Here is an 18,754-nt window from a genome sequence, read left to right as displayed (position 1 = left end):
GCTGCCAGTGGTGTAGGGCTGGTAAGTCCCTTCTCCGGTCCATCATCAAGCCAGGAATGAAAATACCGAACAGAGCTGGATTCAGGAGGGACCTTTCAAGACTTGTATCTTTCCAGTTCAGGAAAATGTATTTAGAGAACAGTTCTCAAGTGCATTTTCACCCAGGTCATGTCTCCCTGGCTTTCTGGTAGGAATGCTATGTGAGACAGTGCCAGTGCCTGAAAGTCAGGGGGAATGGTTGACCACTGCCACCTCTCACAAAATGAATTCCTCTGTCACAGGGCATCAGGTGAGTCTGACACATTTTGCCCTGGACAAACCCAAGATGACTTTGTTTCTTTATTTTCTAAATGCATGCAAGTCAGTTGTTGGATTACTTCTTCCAGGAAATGAAGTATACCTGATGGGCCTATAATTCTTTGCCTTTTCCCCTCATTAAAGGTAGTCTGACATTATCCCCAAAGCTCTCCTCTCAGAGCAGGCTTCCCCTTTTAATGACTGAGAATTAGCACTAGATTAAAAACTGCAACGAGCCTCCTTAACTCCCACCTAGCTCTCTACCAGCTAATAGGTAGGCAGGCCCTGATCCAGGGAGTGAGGCACTCATTCCTCAGGGAATGCCAGAGAGGAGTCCCGAGCCCTTGCTGCTTCCCACCCTTCTCCTCACTGCTAGCCCCCATCAGCTTAAACACCACCCACTGTGCTCTGCCTCTAGCCCATCAAAATTGTACGGCACCCTTACAGGGATGCATGGGATGGTCCATTTCAAGGCGAAGAAGGGCAGAAGTGGACAGTAGTTTCATATTTTTTTAGCTATTTCCCACCAGATTCAAGTTGCATCAGTGTACAATTTCTACAAATAGTTTGTTGTGCACAAAAACAAAACCCAACCAAAGCAAACTGTTTCCTGGCAATGTTTTTAAATGAAATGTCTTATTTCTTGCATTTGAAACATTGTTTCCTTTTTAAGTTATTAGGGTTTTTTAACATGAAAACAAAGCATGAAAAAACAAACCATTTTGGGTCTGACAGGGCTGTTTGATCCAGCTGGGAGCAGTTGATCACTTCTGTTCTTTGTTTTGACTGAAAAATTAGTTTTTTCTTTTATTCTCCATCAGCCAAGAGCTGCTTTATTTAGCCATTATTTTCTCTTCATGGTAAGTAAACTTAAAACCCAGCTATTTAATGAGACAGCAAGAAACTGCCAAGGGCTGTAACTTGTCAGATAACACATAGCTGGTTAACGTAAGACACACTGACTCCTCTTACCCTTCTCTAATGCCACCAGTGGGGCCAGGATGAAATACTGTTGCTGTGGTGGGGAACCTCTTGGCCTGAGCATCTCCTCCACATGCTGCTCACGCACCCTCTAACTCCCAAACTAGCGTGGTCCAGACAGGTGTGGGAAACAGCTTTGGGACAATACTTCCAAGCTGTATAGTTTTCCCTGGCAACCAAGCTGGGAAAACAAGTAAGACCCTCCTGAGCCGCAGCCCCTCTACTCAGAGGACATACATGAACAGGACTATGGAGAAAAAGCAAGTCACAGTTTCAGCTGTAGTTCTTTGTTTGGAGAAATACTTTCCTACCTCTCCCCACAACTGCAGAACTGGGTCCTGCGAGACAGCAAACCATGCACAGAGGCTGTCCAGCAGAGGAATATCAGAAGAGCATATGATTATGAACACGTAATTATGAGATTACACACAAATTGGGCAGGTTCTTAAAGACACATCACAGATGTACACCGATTCACAATTTATCCTCAGAAATAACTTGGGCTACCCCTGCTCTGTGGGTACATCTGAGAGGAAACTTGGCAGGCGGTTTGCAGGGAAAAACAAAGGACAGTGCTGCCTTTGTCCTGAGGGAAGCCTTTTGCCTCGCTTATGTTCAGGTTTTTAATATCCATCGTTTGCTCTGCATGGGGATTGCCCTTAACTCAGCCTGTAAATTGAAGCTGTCTCAGAAATCACTCAGAAACCAAGTGGTTTGGTGAGAGGGTTTAACCCCTGGGTTTGGTAGCTGAAGATGTGCACTGTTTTCCTGCTGGCTTTCTTTCAGTTTCATCCCTTTCATCTTTAGGCAATTTGCCTGAGATCCTCTCTCCTCTGTCATGCAGCCACAGATGTCAGCAGCAGCAATAACAAAGTGGAGCCCCTTCAAACCAAAAAGCAAAAGCTGTGGGTAAGACATTCTCTGGGAGAAGCGCTTGCTTTGGGAACTGCTTGCCCCGCCAGCCTGAAGGATCTCAGACCTGTTTGGTTTGGGTCAATGCCCGCTGGCCTCTGACAGCCTTTGGAAAGGGAGTGGGGTCTTTCTGGCACAATCAGCACCCTGAATTTTGGGCTGCTTTTGGCTCTGGAGAAGAGGTGAGACTGTCACATAATTCTCTGCAATATGATACAGATATGATATAACTTTTGCACCAGTAAAAGTCTAGACTGGTAATATATACTGAGTGACCTAAATTATGTAAGTTTAAAAAAGGGTTCCTCTCGTCTTTCCCTAGCCTAATGTTTTGGAGGCTTCTTAAAAAGATGTAGGGGAAATCCTTCTAGGAGTAGCTTAACAGTCCCGCTCAGCCTAAGAATTTGGTGTGAAACATGAAAAAACACCCTTTGGGTAAATTGGATTCTGGGGAGAAAGGGGAAGATCCAGGAGAGTCCACAGGGCTTTTCTGGGGACAGCTGGCCCTGCGTGCCCTGTGGGAGTGGAACTGGACTTGCTGCAAGGTCTCACTAACTGGAAAAACACAGCCGGAGTTGCGAGCGACAAAGGGCTTTCTCGTTCAAACACGCACGCAGATGCGACCAGGGCAGAAGGGGCTCCAGACAGCAGAGTTCACAGTGCTGGGATGCCTCACCCCTTCCCGCACTTTTCATTTCATAAAGGGGAAAGGAAGATCCTAAACCATGTGGTGGGATGGGAGGCTTTTCCAGATGTGTCACAGGGCCCATCCCAACTGCCTCCCGGCAATTCCTCTGCCTACTGTGTTTTTCTCAGACTTGCAGAGCCCGTCCTTGTGGCTCTTCCTCCCTACAGTGCAGTCCGATGGCTTGCAGGGGCAGTAGCTGGGACCCAGCAACACGGCCACAGAGGGGAGAAGTCAGGGAGGTGAGTGCACTGTACTTACTTGCGAGAATGACCATGTCCATCCCCCAAAATATACTCATAATCCAGCCAACCATCACGATGGCCGTCAGGATCTGAATCAGAGCAGCAGCAATGTTCAGCCAGAAGACACAACACATGTGCCTGTCGGGGAGGTCGGTCCGGGCTCCGCACAGCACGGTGAAAGCGGATACAAACGTTCCTAGGGAGAGAGCAACAACAAAACACCCAGTGAAAGCCACAGTTTCATGCCAAATTCCTTCTCTTAGACACACTTCTCATAGCATCCCACTTCTTAGGCTCACTGGAACATGCTACTGTCTCCCATTGAATTACACCAATATGTATACTTGAAAACCAGGATAGAAAAAAACACTCTTTGCATTTTGGTTCCTTTTCCCCCACCCAATAGCAACCACTTATGCACTGTAGGCAGTTTACAAGGGAGTGCTGTGTGTCTGTGGAAATACCAGTCTACCTTTTTTCTGCCCGGTGATCCTCTTTTGGGGAGAACCTTTACTGCACAGAATCTCTAAAAGGGAAAACTGCACCCAGAGTTAGAGTAGAACTGGCTCTAGAAAGCTGTACGGGTCTGGCAGTCTGTTCCTATTCAAATACTTCTCTAAAAGGAGCACACACAAAAAGAGGGGTGCTAATGTGGCACTGCATCTTTGCACAACGCTTTCCTCATTCACAAGTTGTTAACCTGAGAGAATGTTTTAACAAAGCAGAAGCAACTAAACCAGTGCTGCAGCCAGGTGACCTGGTGTTGCAGCCCTTGACTCTGCTTGAGACCAACTTACAAAACTTGCAAACACCCTTCAGACTTCCTAAAATAATTCAGATGAAGGATCTTGTTGATGTATGAAAGTTAAAATTGGGGGGAAAAAACTACACCATAGCAGCCTTTATGAAGATTCTTCCTGAATTTACCACACTGGAAAAGCCTGATCATTGACTCACAGCTGATGTCCTGGGCCCCTGGGGAACTAGTTGGGCCCCTGGCTAGCTGAAACCCTCAGCTCAGAGGAGCATTGTCTGTCACACAACCAACACGCAGAAATACATAGCATGGGCAAAGAGCAGAAGAAACTGTTTCTGACCCCTAGAATGTACAAACTGCTGGCCAAGAAGTTCAGTCACCTGATCTAAGTATGCATTTCAACACCTCTTATCAATATGGACTGTTGTGTTTTTTTAATATAAACACAGCATTGCAAAGGTAGGTACAAAGATGTAATGTGGATTGTACCGGATAACCTAGTTCTGTCAAGTGCTTTCTTTAACGAATGTCTTGAGTTGAAAATCCTGCAACATACATCCAGTGGTTTCTTAAAAAAATTGCCCTTTTTCCTATCAGATGATGGGAGCCTGCAAACACCCTGTGAAATCTGAAGGAACGACCTCATCTTCAATGCACACAAGTGCTTTGTTGAACTTTGGGGAAGGAGGGAGTCCCTTGGTTTGACTGAAGACTGTGAGAAAACACTCAGTTTAAACCCTTCCAGCAGACCTCACCAGACAGAGAGAGCAGAAGGATTTGGTTAGGAACAAAATACCATTTGTCCTGCACTGCCAGGGTGATGAAAGAGATAATCTCTTCCACTGCTGCCTCTTCTTCAGTGGGTCACAAGGATAACAGGCAGTTAAGATGCCAAAATGCCAGGGAAGGCTGGCTACAGCCTATTTATAATCTCACCATCCTCAGCATCTTCCTAACACTCCACCACCTCCTAAAACCCTGCTTGTTTTCCTACCGCTGGCTCAATCTGATTTCGTACTCCCACCCGCTCCCTTTGCGGCACACCGAAGCCGAGTGCAGAGCCGCTGTGGAGTGGCACCGTGGTGAAGAGGAGTGGGTGAGCACTGCTGGGGCGGCAGGAGAAGCCCTACGGCAGAGCACCTCTGGCAGGGAGAGGGGCAGTGTCTTCTCCCTTGTAAGAAATAACCCCCAGGCTTTGTCCTCTGGCTGACTTTCACGGGCAGGGTTTCATCTTCTTATCCACCGAACCAAAAAGATCTGTCCAGAGGAAAAGGGGAAATCATTTTAATCCCAAAGGACACTGTATAAATCTCCCCGTTGCTTGTCAAAAGAGAAGCTGTCTTTACCTCTGTTCCTTTGTCTTCATTGTCTTTTTTGTCCTCCATGTGGGATGACCTGAGATTCCTGCCCTGCTTCACCTACTTTTTTTTACCTTTATAGTTTCTCCAAAGCACAAGGAAGCCTGGAATATTCCCCTGTGCTTCCTGAAACTTGCCTGCAAATTTACACCACAGCACTCTCCGAGATTAAATATGGATTGAGGCAAGATCAGAGACTGGGTGTTCACATATTCCCATCAGGATGCAAAATCTTGCCAAATGGAAATGCATGTCTCTCTTTAAAATGAAAATCTTCCCCTCTTGCCTTACCTTTAACTCTTCCAAGATGTATTACAAAAAAGGTCGTAAATGAGCAATAATTCTTAAGATACAGCTTCAAATCCTTCCAGTGAAGCTTTTAAAATTTTTACATCATTAGAGTGAGGTGCTGAATTAGCTAATTAATCCCCTAAACTCCACAGTGACTAAGCTAATGTCTAGTCCCATTCAGACAGGAATAAAGCAAACAAAGCAGTTAAATGTACCTCTCTGGACAGGGAATTGATACAGAAACTAAGATTAAAATCTCATGAACCTTGGCTTCTGATTCCCTCTTCAGGTCACTTTCAGGGAGCCAATTCATTTTTCAATGCCAGTACATTTTCTTTATTAATTATGATTAGCTAATCTTTGGGAGGTTGTTGGCATTTTTAAATACAAGACCTAAGGCATGCCAGCAGATACAATATGAAAATATTTTTCCTCTAGTCCACATACGCTTTAAAATGTGAAGCAGAAGACAGAGTCTTCAATACATTAGCCAAGGTAGATGTTTTCCCCTTAAGAAGCCATCGTAGTTAGACATTGTCGAATACGGAAGCACTTGCATCTGGAAACAGAGAGGAGGAGGAGGAGGAGGAGGAGGAGGAGGAAGAGGAGGAGGAGGAGGAGGAGGAGGTGGAGGAGGATGTGGAGGTGGCAGAGGAGGAAGGCAAGCAAGCTGCATCTGTCAGAGCTGGGGCACCAAACCATTTCCCTTCCTGATCAAGCATTCAGACACTTGAATACCTATAGCCTAGAAATCTAAACTCAGTATGCAAACTGCAGCTGAGATGATGTTGGCCAAATAAATCATCTGTCCAAAAAGGTCTCAGGCTGTGAGTGTAACCAGCAAACACAAACTGCTAACTTCACAGGCAGATGTAAACTAAAACCCCCACCATTGTGTCAGCATAGCACGAGATAAGTAAATTATATCAAGCATTTCTTATATCTTCCCAGTGAAAAATACCCAAACTGCAGTAAAATCTGGGGTTATTCTAAATCGTGAATTAACACAGCCTCTTTGGGGACAGAGGGGAGGTGATGGAGAGAAGACGTCCTATGGTGCCTAACAAGTCTGTTCATTCAGCCTCATGGGGCATCCGGGCCCGCTGCAATCACCAGGCTGAGCCATACAGTCCACCCGGCACCCGGAGCCAGCAAGTACCTGGGGCTGGGCAGAGGGATGGGTGGGAGCTGAGGTTTGCTCTACTGGAGTAGCTGAGGGCAGAGGGTGAAGGCGCCATGTATAGCAAGGCTGAGAGGGGATTGGAAGCTGAGCTTGCTCTTTCAACTCATCTCATTTCACTTGGGGCAGCGTCAGCCAGCCGGGGCACTGCATGCCATTTTCGGCAAGGGAAGAAAGTCTCTGGGAGCTTGTGTTTGCTTTTGCTGTCAGCAGAATTGGGGTATTTTTAGATTACACCAGTAAATATCAAAGGCTTTTTGTTTTCAACAGTTTAACCCATTGAACACAAAGGGGATGCGTTATCTGCAGGACAACACTATAAAGGGAGAGACAAAAGGAGGCGTTTTTGCCTTTTCTCTCCTCTCAGGTCCATTGTCATGAAGGATCAAGTCCCCTCTCCTGTGTGTGCTGGTACCCTGGCAGCCATGGCCTTCCCAGGGGCATCACCTGCCGGTTCCTAGCCTCACAGAGTACACAGAAATAGTGTGAGAGAGGAACAGTTTGTCTGTTTTCCTCTTAGTGGGAAAACTCACACCCTGGAGAGAGCTCTCCTGGTTTACCACCTTTTGGGTGGGCTGGGGCAGAGCAAGACATGAGGTCAAGCCCATGGACTGTCCTCAGCAGAGTCTTCTCTGTGCTATCTGAGTGCAGCAGTGACTGTGTTATAGAGTATCTTAAGCTGCATGAAAGAAGTTTTTCTCTCCCACTTTTGCAATAAAGCCTATCGCGGGCACTTCTGCAGGAGCTTCAGTCAGACATGGATCTTGGCACGTTTCATCTGGAGGACCTGGCTGGGGGCAACCTTCTGATGGCACCTTCCCAGAAACATCAGAAGTGGGAGCCTGGATGGAGCCAGAGTGCAAACCAGAGCGAGATGAGACACTAATGGCCACACTGTAAGTAGCTTGAGCACAGAGATAACTTGTTAGTGGGCTTCCCACTGACTACCAGATATGTGAAACATCGCAACAGAAAGCATCTCTACTGCAAGGAAATCACATCTGATGAGCTGCCCTGTTACAGGTGGAGGAACAGCAGAAACCCCAATTACTGCAGCCAGGGGCAGAATGTAGAGCAGTTGTTGCTGGTCATGGTCCCTACCTTACAAAAACCTAGAGCCAGGGAGGGGCTGGGAAATACCCCTTCCTCTTCCTACAAGTCTAGAGATCATTTAAGATGTTCCTCTCTAGCACTGAGTGTAAACAAGGCAGAGGAATGGTACTTCTTTTTCCCTCCCAGAGGGGAAAAGTGGGACCATGTTGTGATGCTGGAGCACAGCTGCAGGTAAGCACAGCCAAAGATGGGAAGGAGAGGGGAGTGAAATTTAGGTGTCCATGGGAGCAAGGAAGGCTGTTGGATTGATGATGGGAGATGTAGTTAACGAGTGTGTATTTTGTGGGGATGAGAAGTACCTGTATAGTTGTATTGTGTCAGGGGAGTGCTCTGTGTGGGGACATGTCTAATGTGCCTTTGAATTTTTTAAGGAAAATTATTATTAGCGGTCATTAAACAGTGTTGGCAGGTATATGAGGCAGATGTTATGAATGTGCTGAAAATTCATGAGATGTGCTGGTTCTCGTTTGCGTGAGTCAGAAAAATTGTGCAAAAAGGGTAATAAAAAGATTTACTTGTGTCCTTGTTACTGCAGTGAATGTGGTATCTTTTGGTTAAGATGTTCTTGGGTCCTAAGTGTCCTGAATTTATTTTTATACTCTAGTTTGAGCTGTAAGGAGTTATTTCAGTTGTGAGGCCTTTCATCCTTAGTATCAATCCATATGCTAAACTGTAGTTCTTTGGATTATGATGAGGCAAAGAACTACTAAAACCTGCTCAAGAAAGGGCTATAGCAGTATCTCCTGATGCTGAGAACTTTTTCCCTCTGCTTATGTGGGTAGAGCTGGGCTAATATAAAACAAAATTGCAAAGCATTAACGCTCAGGGTGACTGCTGAAGTTTTCTGAAGCAGAGAATTGTTTGTATCTTTGCTTGAGAAAATGGGTGCAAGGTATAACACCCTCGAAGCATTCTGGCCAGCACCAGTCCTCACTAATCTCCCCAGTTTCTCCCTTGCTGGAACTCAGTAGGGCTTACTACAGTGCTCTGAACAGAAAAGGCTGGTCCAGAAGAGCACTTGATGTAGCTGTGTGTGAACTACCATGGCTCTTGCAGTTTGCAAGTGCAGTGCTATTGTCAGGGTCTCCACCATGTCTCTTCCTCCTATGGCCTCCTCAGACAGTCACGATGGCAGGCAGGAGGCATGCAGCTAATCTCTCTGGTTTGCAGCAAAAGTGGAAGGCAGAGGCGGGAAGGTGTCCTCCTGAGGAAGGTAAACGTTCTCAAGAGCCTGGGCCTGGCTCCATGGCCAGAGGTTGCTCCTCTGCCAGGAGGCATGTTCCTACTCAGTTTCCTCAGAGGCACTCAAAGCAAGTAACAGAAGACCTCAACCCACTTGCCCTTCAGGGCCCTCTGAAAATAGGTACATGCAACTACAGCTGCACTCCTGGAGCAGCTGAAGTGTCTGTGGCCTTCTCACATCAAGCAGCTTGGGAGCGCTGAAAAATTTGTGCTGCTGCTATGGGTTGGGGCCAGTGCTTAGTCCAGGATAGGGGCTGTCATTTACACAGCAATTCTTCACCACTTAGGGTGTGCTGGACTTGTTTCTCTTGAAATATAAAGAATGTAGACATGGCAGGACTGAAATTCAGTGCTGCAGCATCAGCAAGGTATAACTGTCCCACCCGAGAGAACATGGAACCTGGGTGGCAGTGGCATCCTTACATCCTTCCCCTTGCAACTCATTTCAACCATGGAAGGCAGGACTCAGTGCAATTACCCGGTTTTCTTCTAGAAATAATAGTGTTTTAGATCAACATCTTAAAAGCTTGGGGTTTAGGCTGAAGTTTAATGAAACAGCAATTGGCAACCTTTTTCCCTTTCCCAGTACCCATACAGACTAAAGCCTACCCCTGCCAAATACAGTGCAAGGGGGCTAGGGTGGATAGGTGGCTTTAACAGTCTGAGGGGGAAGAAGAGCAGGAGCAGTGGACAGCTTAGAAAACAGGAGGTTTGCTTGGTCCCAGGCAGCACCTCTTGGAATCAAATATCTGAATCCCATGTGTGCAGGCCAGGCGTAACAAGCACTGCTGCAAGTGGGGAACATCAATGATGTGCAAACAGCTGGTGTCGAAGCAATAGTCTGCAAATGGCAGGTCTCCTGGAGAGCCGTGTGGGCAGGACCTGGGCAAGAACAGCGGGCACCAAAGGGTCGGAGAGTGAGAAGAGAAAGGGAAGGAGGAGGGAGTGGAGGCAGAAAACGTGACAGAAACTAGATGTTGCCATGGAGAGTAGCTCATGAATTTTCCTCCGTGGCCTGCTATTAAAAATGCTTTGTTTAGCTTCTGCCAGAATGTTGTTTTTATTTTTCCCCTTCCATATCGGAAGGACGTTCAAAGTGAATTCTGGCTCTGTCCGGTCCTCTTGGCCTCACTATGGACAAAAATACACAGTTGCTTGACAAGTGAGAGCTGGTGCTTGCAATTCTTGTCTCCACATCATTTGTTCCAACTTTCAAGTCTGCAAAAGGCAGGATGTATACACAATTAGCTTTCTGGTTTCCCTACGTACGTGAAAAATGTCCAGCATGTCCTAAAGCATTATATGGCCATGACTGATCACAACTGCTTCAGTACACTGCTGTAGCTCCAGCACTGAGCTCTGCATCTGTTTGTTATTAGTAGGTTTGTGTCATGTGGTCAGAACAGACTTGACAATGTTTATGTAGCATATACAGAAGACGGCCCACATGTAAGTAAGATAACGCTGCCTTTGCATCAAAAATGAGGGTTTTTTCTCTAATGCTTTAGAAAAAGTTAACTCTTCTGAAAATGCAGTTTTTTAACACGAACTTCAAAACTTGACTGCAACAAACTTTCACAGACTTCCAAGGCTAAAAATACATAGCGAAATCTTAAATTACATGGGGGGGCTGCATGAAGGTGAAGTGACTTACTAAAGCTTTAATTATACACGGAGCCATCGGCATTATTTTTACTCTGTAGCACTGCAATGTTTTGAACACTTAAAAGCAGCGACCCATAAATAGTGAGATTGCAGTACAGCTTGTTCCACTGCCAGACATTCCACAATCCTTGGGTGAAGTTTTCCAATCCAGTCCTATGGTTTAATTCTGTTGACTTGATGCTGAAAATTAAGGGTATGCTTTGAAGTATCTGAGATCGGAGAATTTCTGCTGAACATTGATGCAGGGCCCTGCTGCATAATTCACAGTGGTGGAGCAGACCTCAGATTTCTGCCAGGACTTGCTGTTGCTGAATTATTTTTGAAAGTTGTACCTGCCTGACTCCTGAACTAAACTAATTTTTTTCCCTTCTTGTACAAAAGATGTGGTCCCAGAACTGCTACTGACATTTTGCATTATGCTTTATGACAGCATGAACCACTGGAGAGAACTTATAATTTCCTAGAAGGGGGGAAAAATATTGCTATGCAGAAACTTAGACATAGGAAAGGGGAAGGGTTCACCAAACAACACCTACCACCTATTGTCACAGAAAATTAATAGTTTAAAATAAGCCCATCTACACCAGGTGTAATCCTTTGCCATACGACCAAGATAACATGCCACAAGGAGACATTCTTTGCCACTTATCACAGTATCTCAGCTGAAACTCAGGTCAACTCTCTGAACATGCCACTAATCTTTTATTTACTCCCAGTTTCTTCCTGATGTACTATTAGTATCTCACTAACAGACATCTTCCTTCCCAACCTCTTCTGTCTCCTGCTTGGGTCACTCTAGAACCCCTGGCTGTCCAAGTAGCACTGTAGCTATGCACTACACCTGTCCTGCTGACTGTGGTGGTATAGAGAGATGCTTTGCTGGATGTAAAGAAGTCATCCTTTGGGCACAACAAGCAGTCTAGCAGCTTGAGCTCCTCATAGATTAATCTGGCTTGCTTCTAGCCCACAGCTAGACTGGCTTGGTTAAAGCTAATACAGTCCTCCAGTAGTATTCTGCAGTTTGTAAGGTAGATGTCTGCTATGAAGCAGACCACAGGCGGTCTGGATGTCACGGATAGGGAACAAAGAGCCAGGGAGGCTCAATGACATGTCTCTTGTTCTGCTGCTAGCCAGAGGTGCCACTGTGAAAAGACACTGCAGCCTTGCTTCTGCTTGATGCTTACTTTTATTTGCTAATGGAATGAGGGGAGAATTTTAATTTGCATCCTTATTAAGCATGCCAGCATTGAGAGAAATAATGTAATTGTCTTTTAACTATAACAACAAACAAAAGGCATGACCACCATTTACAGCATAGGGCACTTTGCTATAAGCTCATCTGCCCTAAGTGGATGCATTCCTGCTGCTCTGTAATTTTATCAGCAACTTAAAAGCTCTGTTTCATGGAAACAGCTCTACATGCTGTTTTCTCTACTGTTTCCTGCCACGCAAAACTCTGTATTTGTACTGTCAGGTGCTTATTCCACCTCACGCTCCACTCCCCTCCCACCAGCTAACCAGAAACACCAGCTTGCATGCTTTGCCATGGCTCTTCAAATCCCAGGCTGCTCTGCATCCACCTGCTGCAGGAGCTCAGGATCCAAGTGACAGGAGAACCAAGGGGACAGAAACAACCTTCCACTACAATATCTCTTATTTTTAAGACTATGATCCTAATTTACCATTCTCAAGCACCACCAGAAGTCAGTTTTGTTTTCTTGATATACATCCAGAAACAAACTTTGAGCCATTCCATTTTATGCTATTGAAATAATTTGGATGTGGCTCTTCATCCAAACTTAACAAACTTGGAAGCCTCAAGAGCAGAATGTCTGGAGAGAGCCCCTCCTCATTTGAGTGGCCATGAAACCACCTGTAAGGAAAGCATTTTGGCTTTCTGATACCTCCAGCTCCTAAAGGACCCTGGAAAGAAGAGCTGCATAACTGTGGAAAAATAATGAAGAAAAGGCTAGGGATTCCTGAGAGCTTTCACAAAGGCTCTCGCCAATTATACAGCGATGAACTGAAGTTTATTCTAAATTATCTGTACCAGGGACAGACAGCTCCTTCCTGTCGGACACGGAGCCGGAGGTGGGCAGGTGTGACCCTCCAGTCTCAACTTCCACAGTAGTGGAAGGGCTCTTACTACACTCAGTGTTTTACTGGGTGAAACCAGTTCAAATACTCACTTGTTTTCCTGCCTCTGCCCTCTCACAGGTTAATTAAGTTCCATTAGTGCCCATCTCAGGATGTTCTAATTGAGCAGAAGGAAAGCAGCGGACTAAGGGCAGTGTAAGGGTCTCTCTCCCCTATCCTGCCTGTCTGCATTCAGCCAAGCAGCCACAGTTCAAGGCGAGGTCTGCAAGCTGCACTCCTTGTCTTTCTGATAACTCCCTTGCAACGAATTCAGCCCTTTGAAGCTGCCTAACCACGTTTGCTCTGCTGGTGGAAGGAAAGATTAACTACTTCTAAGACTCACTGAGCAGTGAATCTGAGCTTGCTGCAATACCCTGGGGTCCTTAATGTGAAGACGAATCATGTTAATTAGGGACTACCAAGACACAAGACAGAATTAATCTTATTAGGAAGTTATATGGGAATGCAGAGCAATTAGAGGTTTTGCTACAGATCAGGACAGCTGAAATGGAAGTGTAATAAAGTGTGCCAGCCTCCAAAATCACACCAAAGTACAAGCTATCTTTCTAGTAGTATAGGAATGTAAACCAAAACTGTGACATAAATGTGCAGACATCTGAAGTGATAAGCATGCAGGAGACTAACAAAAAGACCTTTTTTAATCCAGAAAACTGAGTGCATGCATTTTATGAGCCAAAGCATCTCAAGCAGGAGGTGCAGTGCTGCACCCAGGAGTCTGGAATACAGTCCTGGCATTACAGCCGCTTGCTAAATAATTCTGATGCTGTAACTTTATTCTTGTAGCACTCAAAGTAACATTATTAAGGTGTTAACACCACTACTTTCAAGTGTCTTTTCTATCTGGATAGTCTTTGTCCCAGGAAATTTACCATCTTTCATGTACCTAGTATGACAGGGCTATATCTTTATCGTTCTCTTCAGTGCTACTATAAGTCAAATAGTGACCAGATCATGCTTTTAAAGGACAGTTTTCACAAAAGTGCTATTCTTTTTAAGTAAAGTGCTTTACCTTTCATCTACTAAAGCCACTGGTGTTTTACTCATGTACATAACATATGAAATATTTAGGAGATGATGCTTTATACTCTAAGTTTGGCTTCAATACCTTCAGGTGACTCAGACAACAAATAAAACTCTCATTTCGTGATAGTTTACCTAATGGAGAATATAAAGCTGTCTTACCCTATTCAGCAAAACCATAGGGATCATTTTCTGCAGCTTCACTTGAATCCAATTCAACTGAAATTTCCCACACTAATGTTCTTGAACAGCAGATTCAAACAAGACCAAGTCTGTAGAAGAGCAATGTGGGATGAGTAAAACAAGGATCCACACAGAGCTGGGCTGCAACCAACCCACACTCTCTCTGGTGAGGAGGGCAGGAGCTGTTAACTGTAGAGGTGAAGTACAGAATCAGAGTAAGCCTCCACACATGACCTGCTCTCTATAGTCTTGCTCCTATGGGGAAGATGGGGAGAAGATCTGGGGTCTTCCAGAGCAATTTTTGCTTCCCAGGGAAAGACCCCAGGCAGACCATTGAAAGCAAGTATTTGTTGGCAGCAATGAGCTGTGGTACCTTATGCCTGACATTACCCCAATGGAGGCTCCATATATAGAGCAGGCTGGAGTGACCCATGACTTCACAGATTCTGTGAATATGAGCACCAGCCAAAACAAATTAATTCAGCCCAGCTAGAACAGTTTACTAAAAAAAAAAAAAAGATTCCTTATTAGTGTGGAGAAGATGTGGAGAATATGGAGGCTACTGCACTGTATCTGCATCAGCAGATATCCCATGATACTGTGGACAAGGACCTGAGCAACATGCTCTAGTTTAACCCACTTGGAGGAAGGACTAGATGACCTCCTGAAGCCTTCCAGCCTCAGCTATTCTATGATATTTCAGTAACTTTAACTACTCTATACATAGCTTAATGGATCTGTTTTCCCAGAGCCATGTCCTTTTGCCACTACATGATTAACAGCTCTTGAACACAGGGCTCTCATGATTTTTCAATTTATTTTTGAAGAGCTGTTCTGGTTCTTAAACATTAGGCTCAATTACTCTCATCGCAATCAGTACACCCAAGCAGAAAGCATGCTTGTGTGTTGTTGATCATGCCGAAACAGGTGAACTCCAAGTCAACAGCCCCCACCTTTGACGTTGCCCCCCTAAGCACACGCATGCTGCTATCAAACAGCTCAGCCAGCCTCTGAGGGGAGCTGCCTTTGTACTGAGGGAAAACAGCACTTTATATAGAAGTGCCTTCTTTCTTTAGAAATAAAAAAAATATTGACTTGGATAAAATCATCATTCCTGCAAGGTCTAGCCCTTTTTTGTCCGGAAACAAAACTAAGGGAAACACCACAGCTTAGTTGAGCAGGTCAGAAACAGACAAATACTGGGTCCTGTTCAGGAGCTGTCTTATCCACAAACAGTTACTATCACTTGGGCAACCAAGACATGTCCAGCAAGGCCTGGGCCTCTGCACAGCCATGTAAGTGGGCTTGCAGGATTCTACATGTGATCTTTTCATCTGAACGCCCCTGGCACACCTCCATCTCTAGGAGATGTTGCATTCCCAATTTGCAGAAAACAGGATCTGGTTTACAGTTATTTCTATTACAAGACAGATTTTCCCTTTACCAAATAATTTCCAGTATCTGCTATCTAGCTACTGGTCAGCATTAGATAAAAATGCATATGCATTTGTTTGTAGATATCACAAAATACCAAGTCCCCAACATCACAATGTAGCACATAATTATGAGTGAAATATGAAAAGTAATACCCATATTACACAATGACTTAAGCAGAGCATTCTTCAGAGGTTAGAGAAAATTTACATGGAATGAGATGCACCGGGGAAAGTGTTACACAAAGAGAAACTGGAAGTGATCATAGCTTCATCTTGCCTGTTCTTTTTTTATTCTCAGGCTGAATAGGTTACAATAAGGTTAGGGACAACAGGAACGTGGTTCAACTCACCTATGCAAGACTGCTGGAAGCACTTATCTAAATGTTAAAGGGTGCAGCTGAGATGAGATTCAGACTTAAATGTCCTCTCCTGCCTTACTGAGAAGCCATCAGACTGGGGGCAGGGGACTGACACTGACATTGCAACACAGGGCTTTAAAACCCAAACAAAGACATCGTTTCTCTGTTTCTGTATGTCCTCCAGTTTGACAAACTGGAATTCACTGTGGTCAGTTCTTACCCAGTTTTCCATGGCATTTTCTAAACAGGGCTGGTTTTTTGGGGGTACCAATCCTGCAGAGGAAAGAGAATTCGCATTTGCTACTTTTGTGCCAGCCAGAGCCAGGAGATCTCCATGTGGTAAGCAATGTATGAACCCCCGAAGATTCTCCCTGTCCCAAAGAGCTTATACAGCAGTTCTTGAGTATCCCCAAAGCTACTCCTGCCATAGCTTCTCAGGAACTGGTGTTATGTACTGTTCTCTCTCAAGAATCTGCGGGTCTCTGGAGCAGCTCAAAAAATCTCCATAACCTCCAACCCACTGAGGACTGCCATTTGTACCATGCATGGTTCCCCTGGTTCAGGACTCTGGAGCAAGCAGCAAGGAAAGCAAAAGAACACATCTCCTTGGAAAGAAGTGGTGGGTGTAGAAGGAAAACACTTCTTGAAAGGGCAGGCTCAGCTGCGGGACCATTCATCTAACCTTTATTCATTCCTATGTCGGCATTCTTTTCCTACTGCCAAAAAATACATCTGTATTGGGCCCAGATTCAGTTCTGACACAAATCCATTGACTGCCACAGAGTTACACTGGGGATTAATTTGGCTCATCAGGTCTAACCTGATCTTGGCAGTAATTCAGAAGTGCAAACAGCAGAGAGAGTTCTTTTAAATAATAGTAACAGGCCATGGCAAACATTGTATGCCTGCTGTTCTGTGTAAGGCTGATGAATTAAATCCAAATGGGAACCTGAACAGGGCTAACATAAATATGCATCCATGCAATCTGAGCAGAATTAGAATTTGTAGAAAATTGATCCTATATGCATACTCACTTTCCTAATTTTTTAGTAAGTCTGTGGTGCTGTCAATGAACAGGCTCTGCTCTGTACATCACCCAGTGTTGCTCTCCTTGCTCCCTACCTGAGGAGGACCACATGGCCCAGTGATCCTGTAAGCTCTCCAGGCTCACCTTGTGCCCAGAAGCTGTACAGCTGGGAGACTAGTTATCCAGCTCCTGTAACCCCACAGCTTCTAATAGCTGCTTAGAATTTAAACTCATTTCTGGCCTGGATTCACTGTATCAGCATTCACACTACCATGTGAATTCAATTTATGGGACTGCACAGCTGAAACTAAGGTTAAGAATGACATTTTGCCCCGCTACAGAAAAAGGCCTCTTGTAAGTCTCCTACATTGACCCTAACCACCTCCCTCTCTCCCTTTGCCCTGTAAATGCTGCAACATTACCCCGGTTTTGTCCTCTTTTACAAATGAGACTTATGTGCCCTTTGTTGAAACCGTTCTCACTAAGGTCTGCAAAAAGTCTGGGCAAGCCTCAAGACCTCTGCTCCATCTGCAGTATTTCTGTCTCCTAAGCTGCTCTGGAGCCTCTTAGGCTCTCTGACATCCTGCCATCTGCCTTTTTCCTCTCTCTTACCATGTCCTTGACATTTCTCACTCGTTACCATCTTTCTCTTCCTATTTCACAGAGGCACTAACTGAGCCTTTGCAATTCCCTTCCCCGTTTTCTGTTCCCTCCATACCATGCCTTCTTTAAACTTCATCTGCACACAAGCCTTCATGTGCCATCTCTATGCCAGTGACTCAAACTCCTGCATCTCTTTAGGGCGCTTCTCCCACGTCCTGCCCAGTCTTTCTGGTATCTCTGCTTGAACATCCTCTGGTCTTTAACTTGCAGACAGCAAAGTCAAACTCTATTTCCCTGCATAGTGAATGTTTCTCACTGATGACACCAACCACCAGCTTTCCATCAATCAGGTTCACAAGTGGAGAGAAAAGGAGGAGAATTATGTATCCAATTCCGCCCTCTCCTTTTTCCACACATTCAGGTCACCCTAAATACTATTTCTTTTTCTTTCTCACATCATCAAGTTCAATGTTTTTCTTTCCTTACACTCACTTCAATCACTATAGCCTACTCTCCAGCCACAGTTTTCCACGCACCATATCAAATGTTTTCCATGCTAAGACTTTACTTTTGGAGCTGATGAACATCTGTTGCAGGATATATAAATAATAACAGCAACATAAAACCTCTACCCTTGAATTAAGGATCTGTTGTACTTCCTGTGTGACATAGAGTAACTTGTGGCAACAATTCATTTCTGTAATTAACTGACTTAGTCTCTGTAAATTACTAATATGGATGGGGATATTTGTTAAACTAGTGTGATTATTTTTATTTTTTAATATTTTTTTTCTAAGACTAATGAATAGGTCAGATCCTTTTCTTACATGTAGGTGTCTGCAGCTCTCACCACCACAGTGACAGAAAGCTATACTTTCTCCTGCCCAAAGTTAACGAGTAGTGGTGGAAACCAAGCTGTTCAGTTAACAAACTGTGGCGAGGCCATGCTTCCCCCCCTCCCCACCTTAAAGCATGAGCTATGCTACCACATGCTCTCTGATAGAGCTATATACCACAATGTTCTCTTCCTACTTAGGAATTCCTTACTCTTCTATGCTAATCCCTACAGGTGCCTAAAGTGGGTTTCTACAGTCATTAGAGCTTCCTACACTTAAGCATTAAATAACCCCACATTTCCAGCTAAAATAATTCATTTTTCTTCTATTTTAGTGATTAAAAATGTAGCGGTTTTTCTTCCCTCACATCTTGCAAAATTTCTAGTACAGTATTGTACAAAAGCAAT

The 18,754-nt window shown here is 44.7% G+C and overlaps 1 protein-coding gene across 4 annotated transcripts in view; it reads right to left on the bottom strand.

The window, feature by feature from the left end:
* Positions 1 to 18,754, bottom strand: part of STUM (stum, mechanosensory transduction mediator homolog) — a 49,425-nt gene that overhangs the window by 12,813 nt on the left and 17,858 nt on the right. For 3 of the 4 annotated variants that reach the window (XM_074926473.1, XM_074926465.1, XM_074926456.1), the window contains exon 2: positions 3,137 to 3,316. In XM_074926473.1, the coding sequence (XP_074782574.1) occupies positions 3,137 to 3,316 (180 nt within the window). Of the gene's footprint in view, positions 1 to 2,776; positions 3,317 to 18,754 lie in introns of those variants that run through there. The other variant, XM_074926450.1, reaches the window with a different exon arrangement.

This window comes from Athene noctua, chromosome 1, assembly GCF_965140245.1.
Source record: "Athene noctua chromosome 1, bAthNoc1.hap1.1, whole genome shotgun sequence".
NCBI lineage: Eukaryota > Metazoa > Chordata > Aves > Strigiformes > Strigidae > Athene > Athene noctua.
The sequence above is the reverse complement of the archived record's forward strand: the minus strand, read 5'-3'. Positions and strand labels throughout refer to the sequence as shown.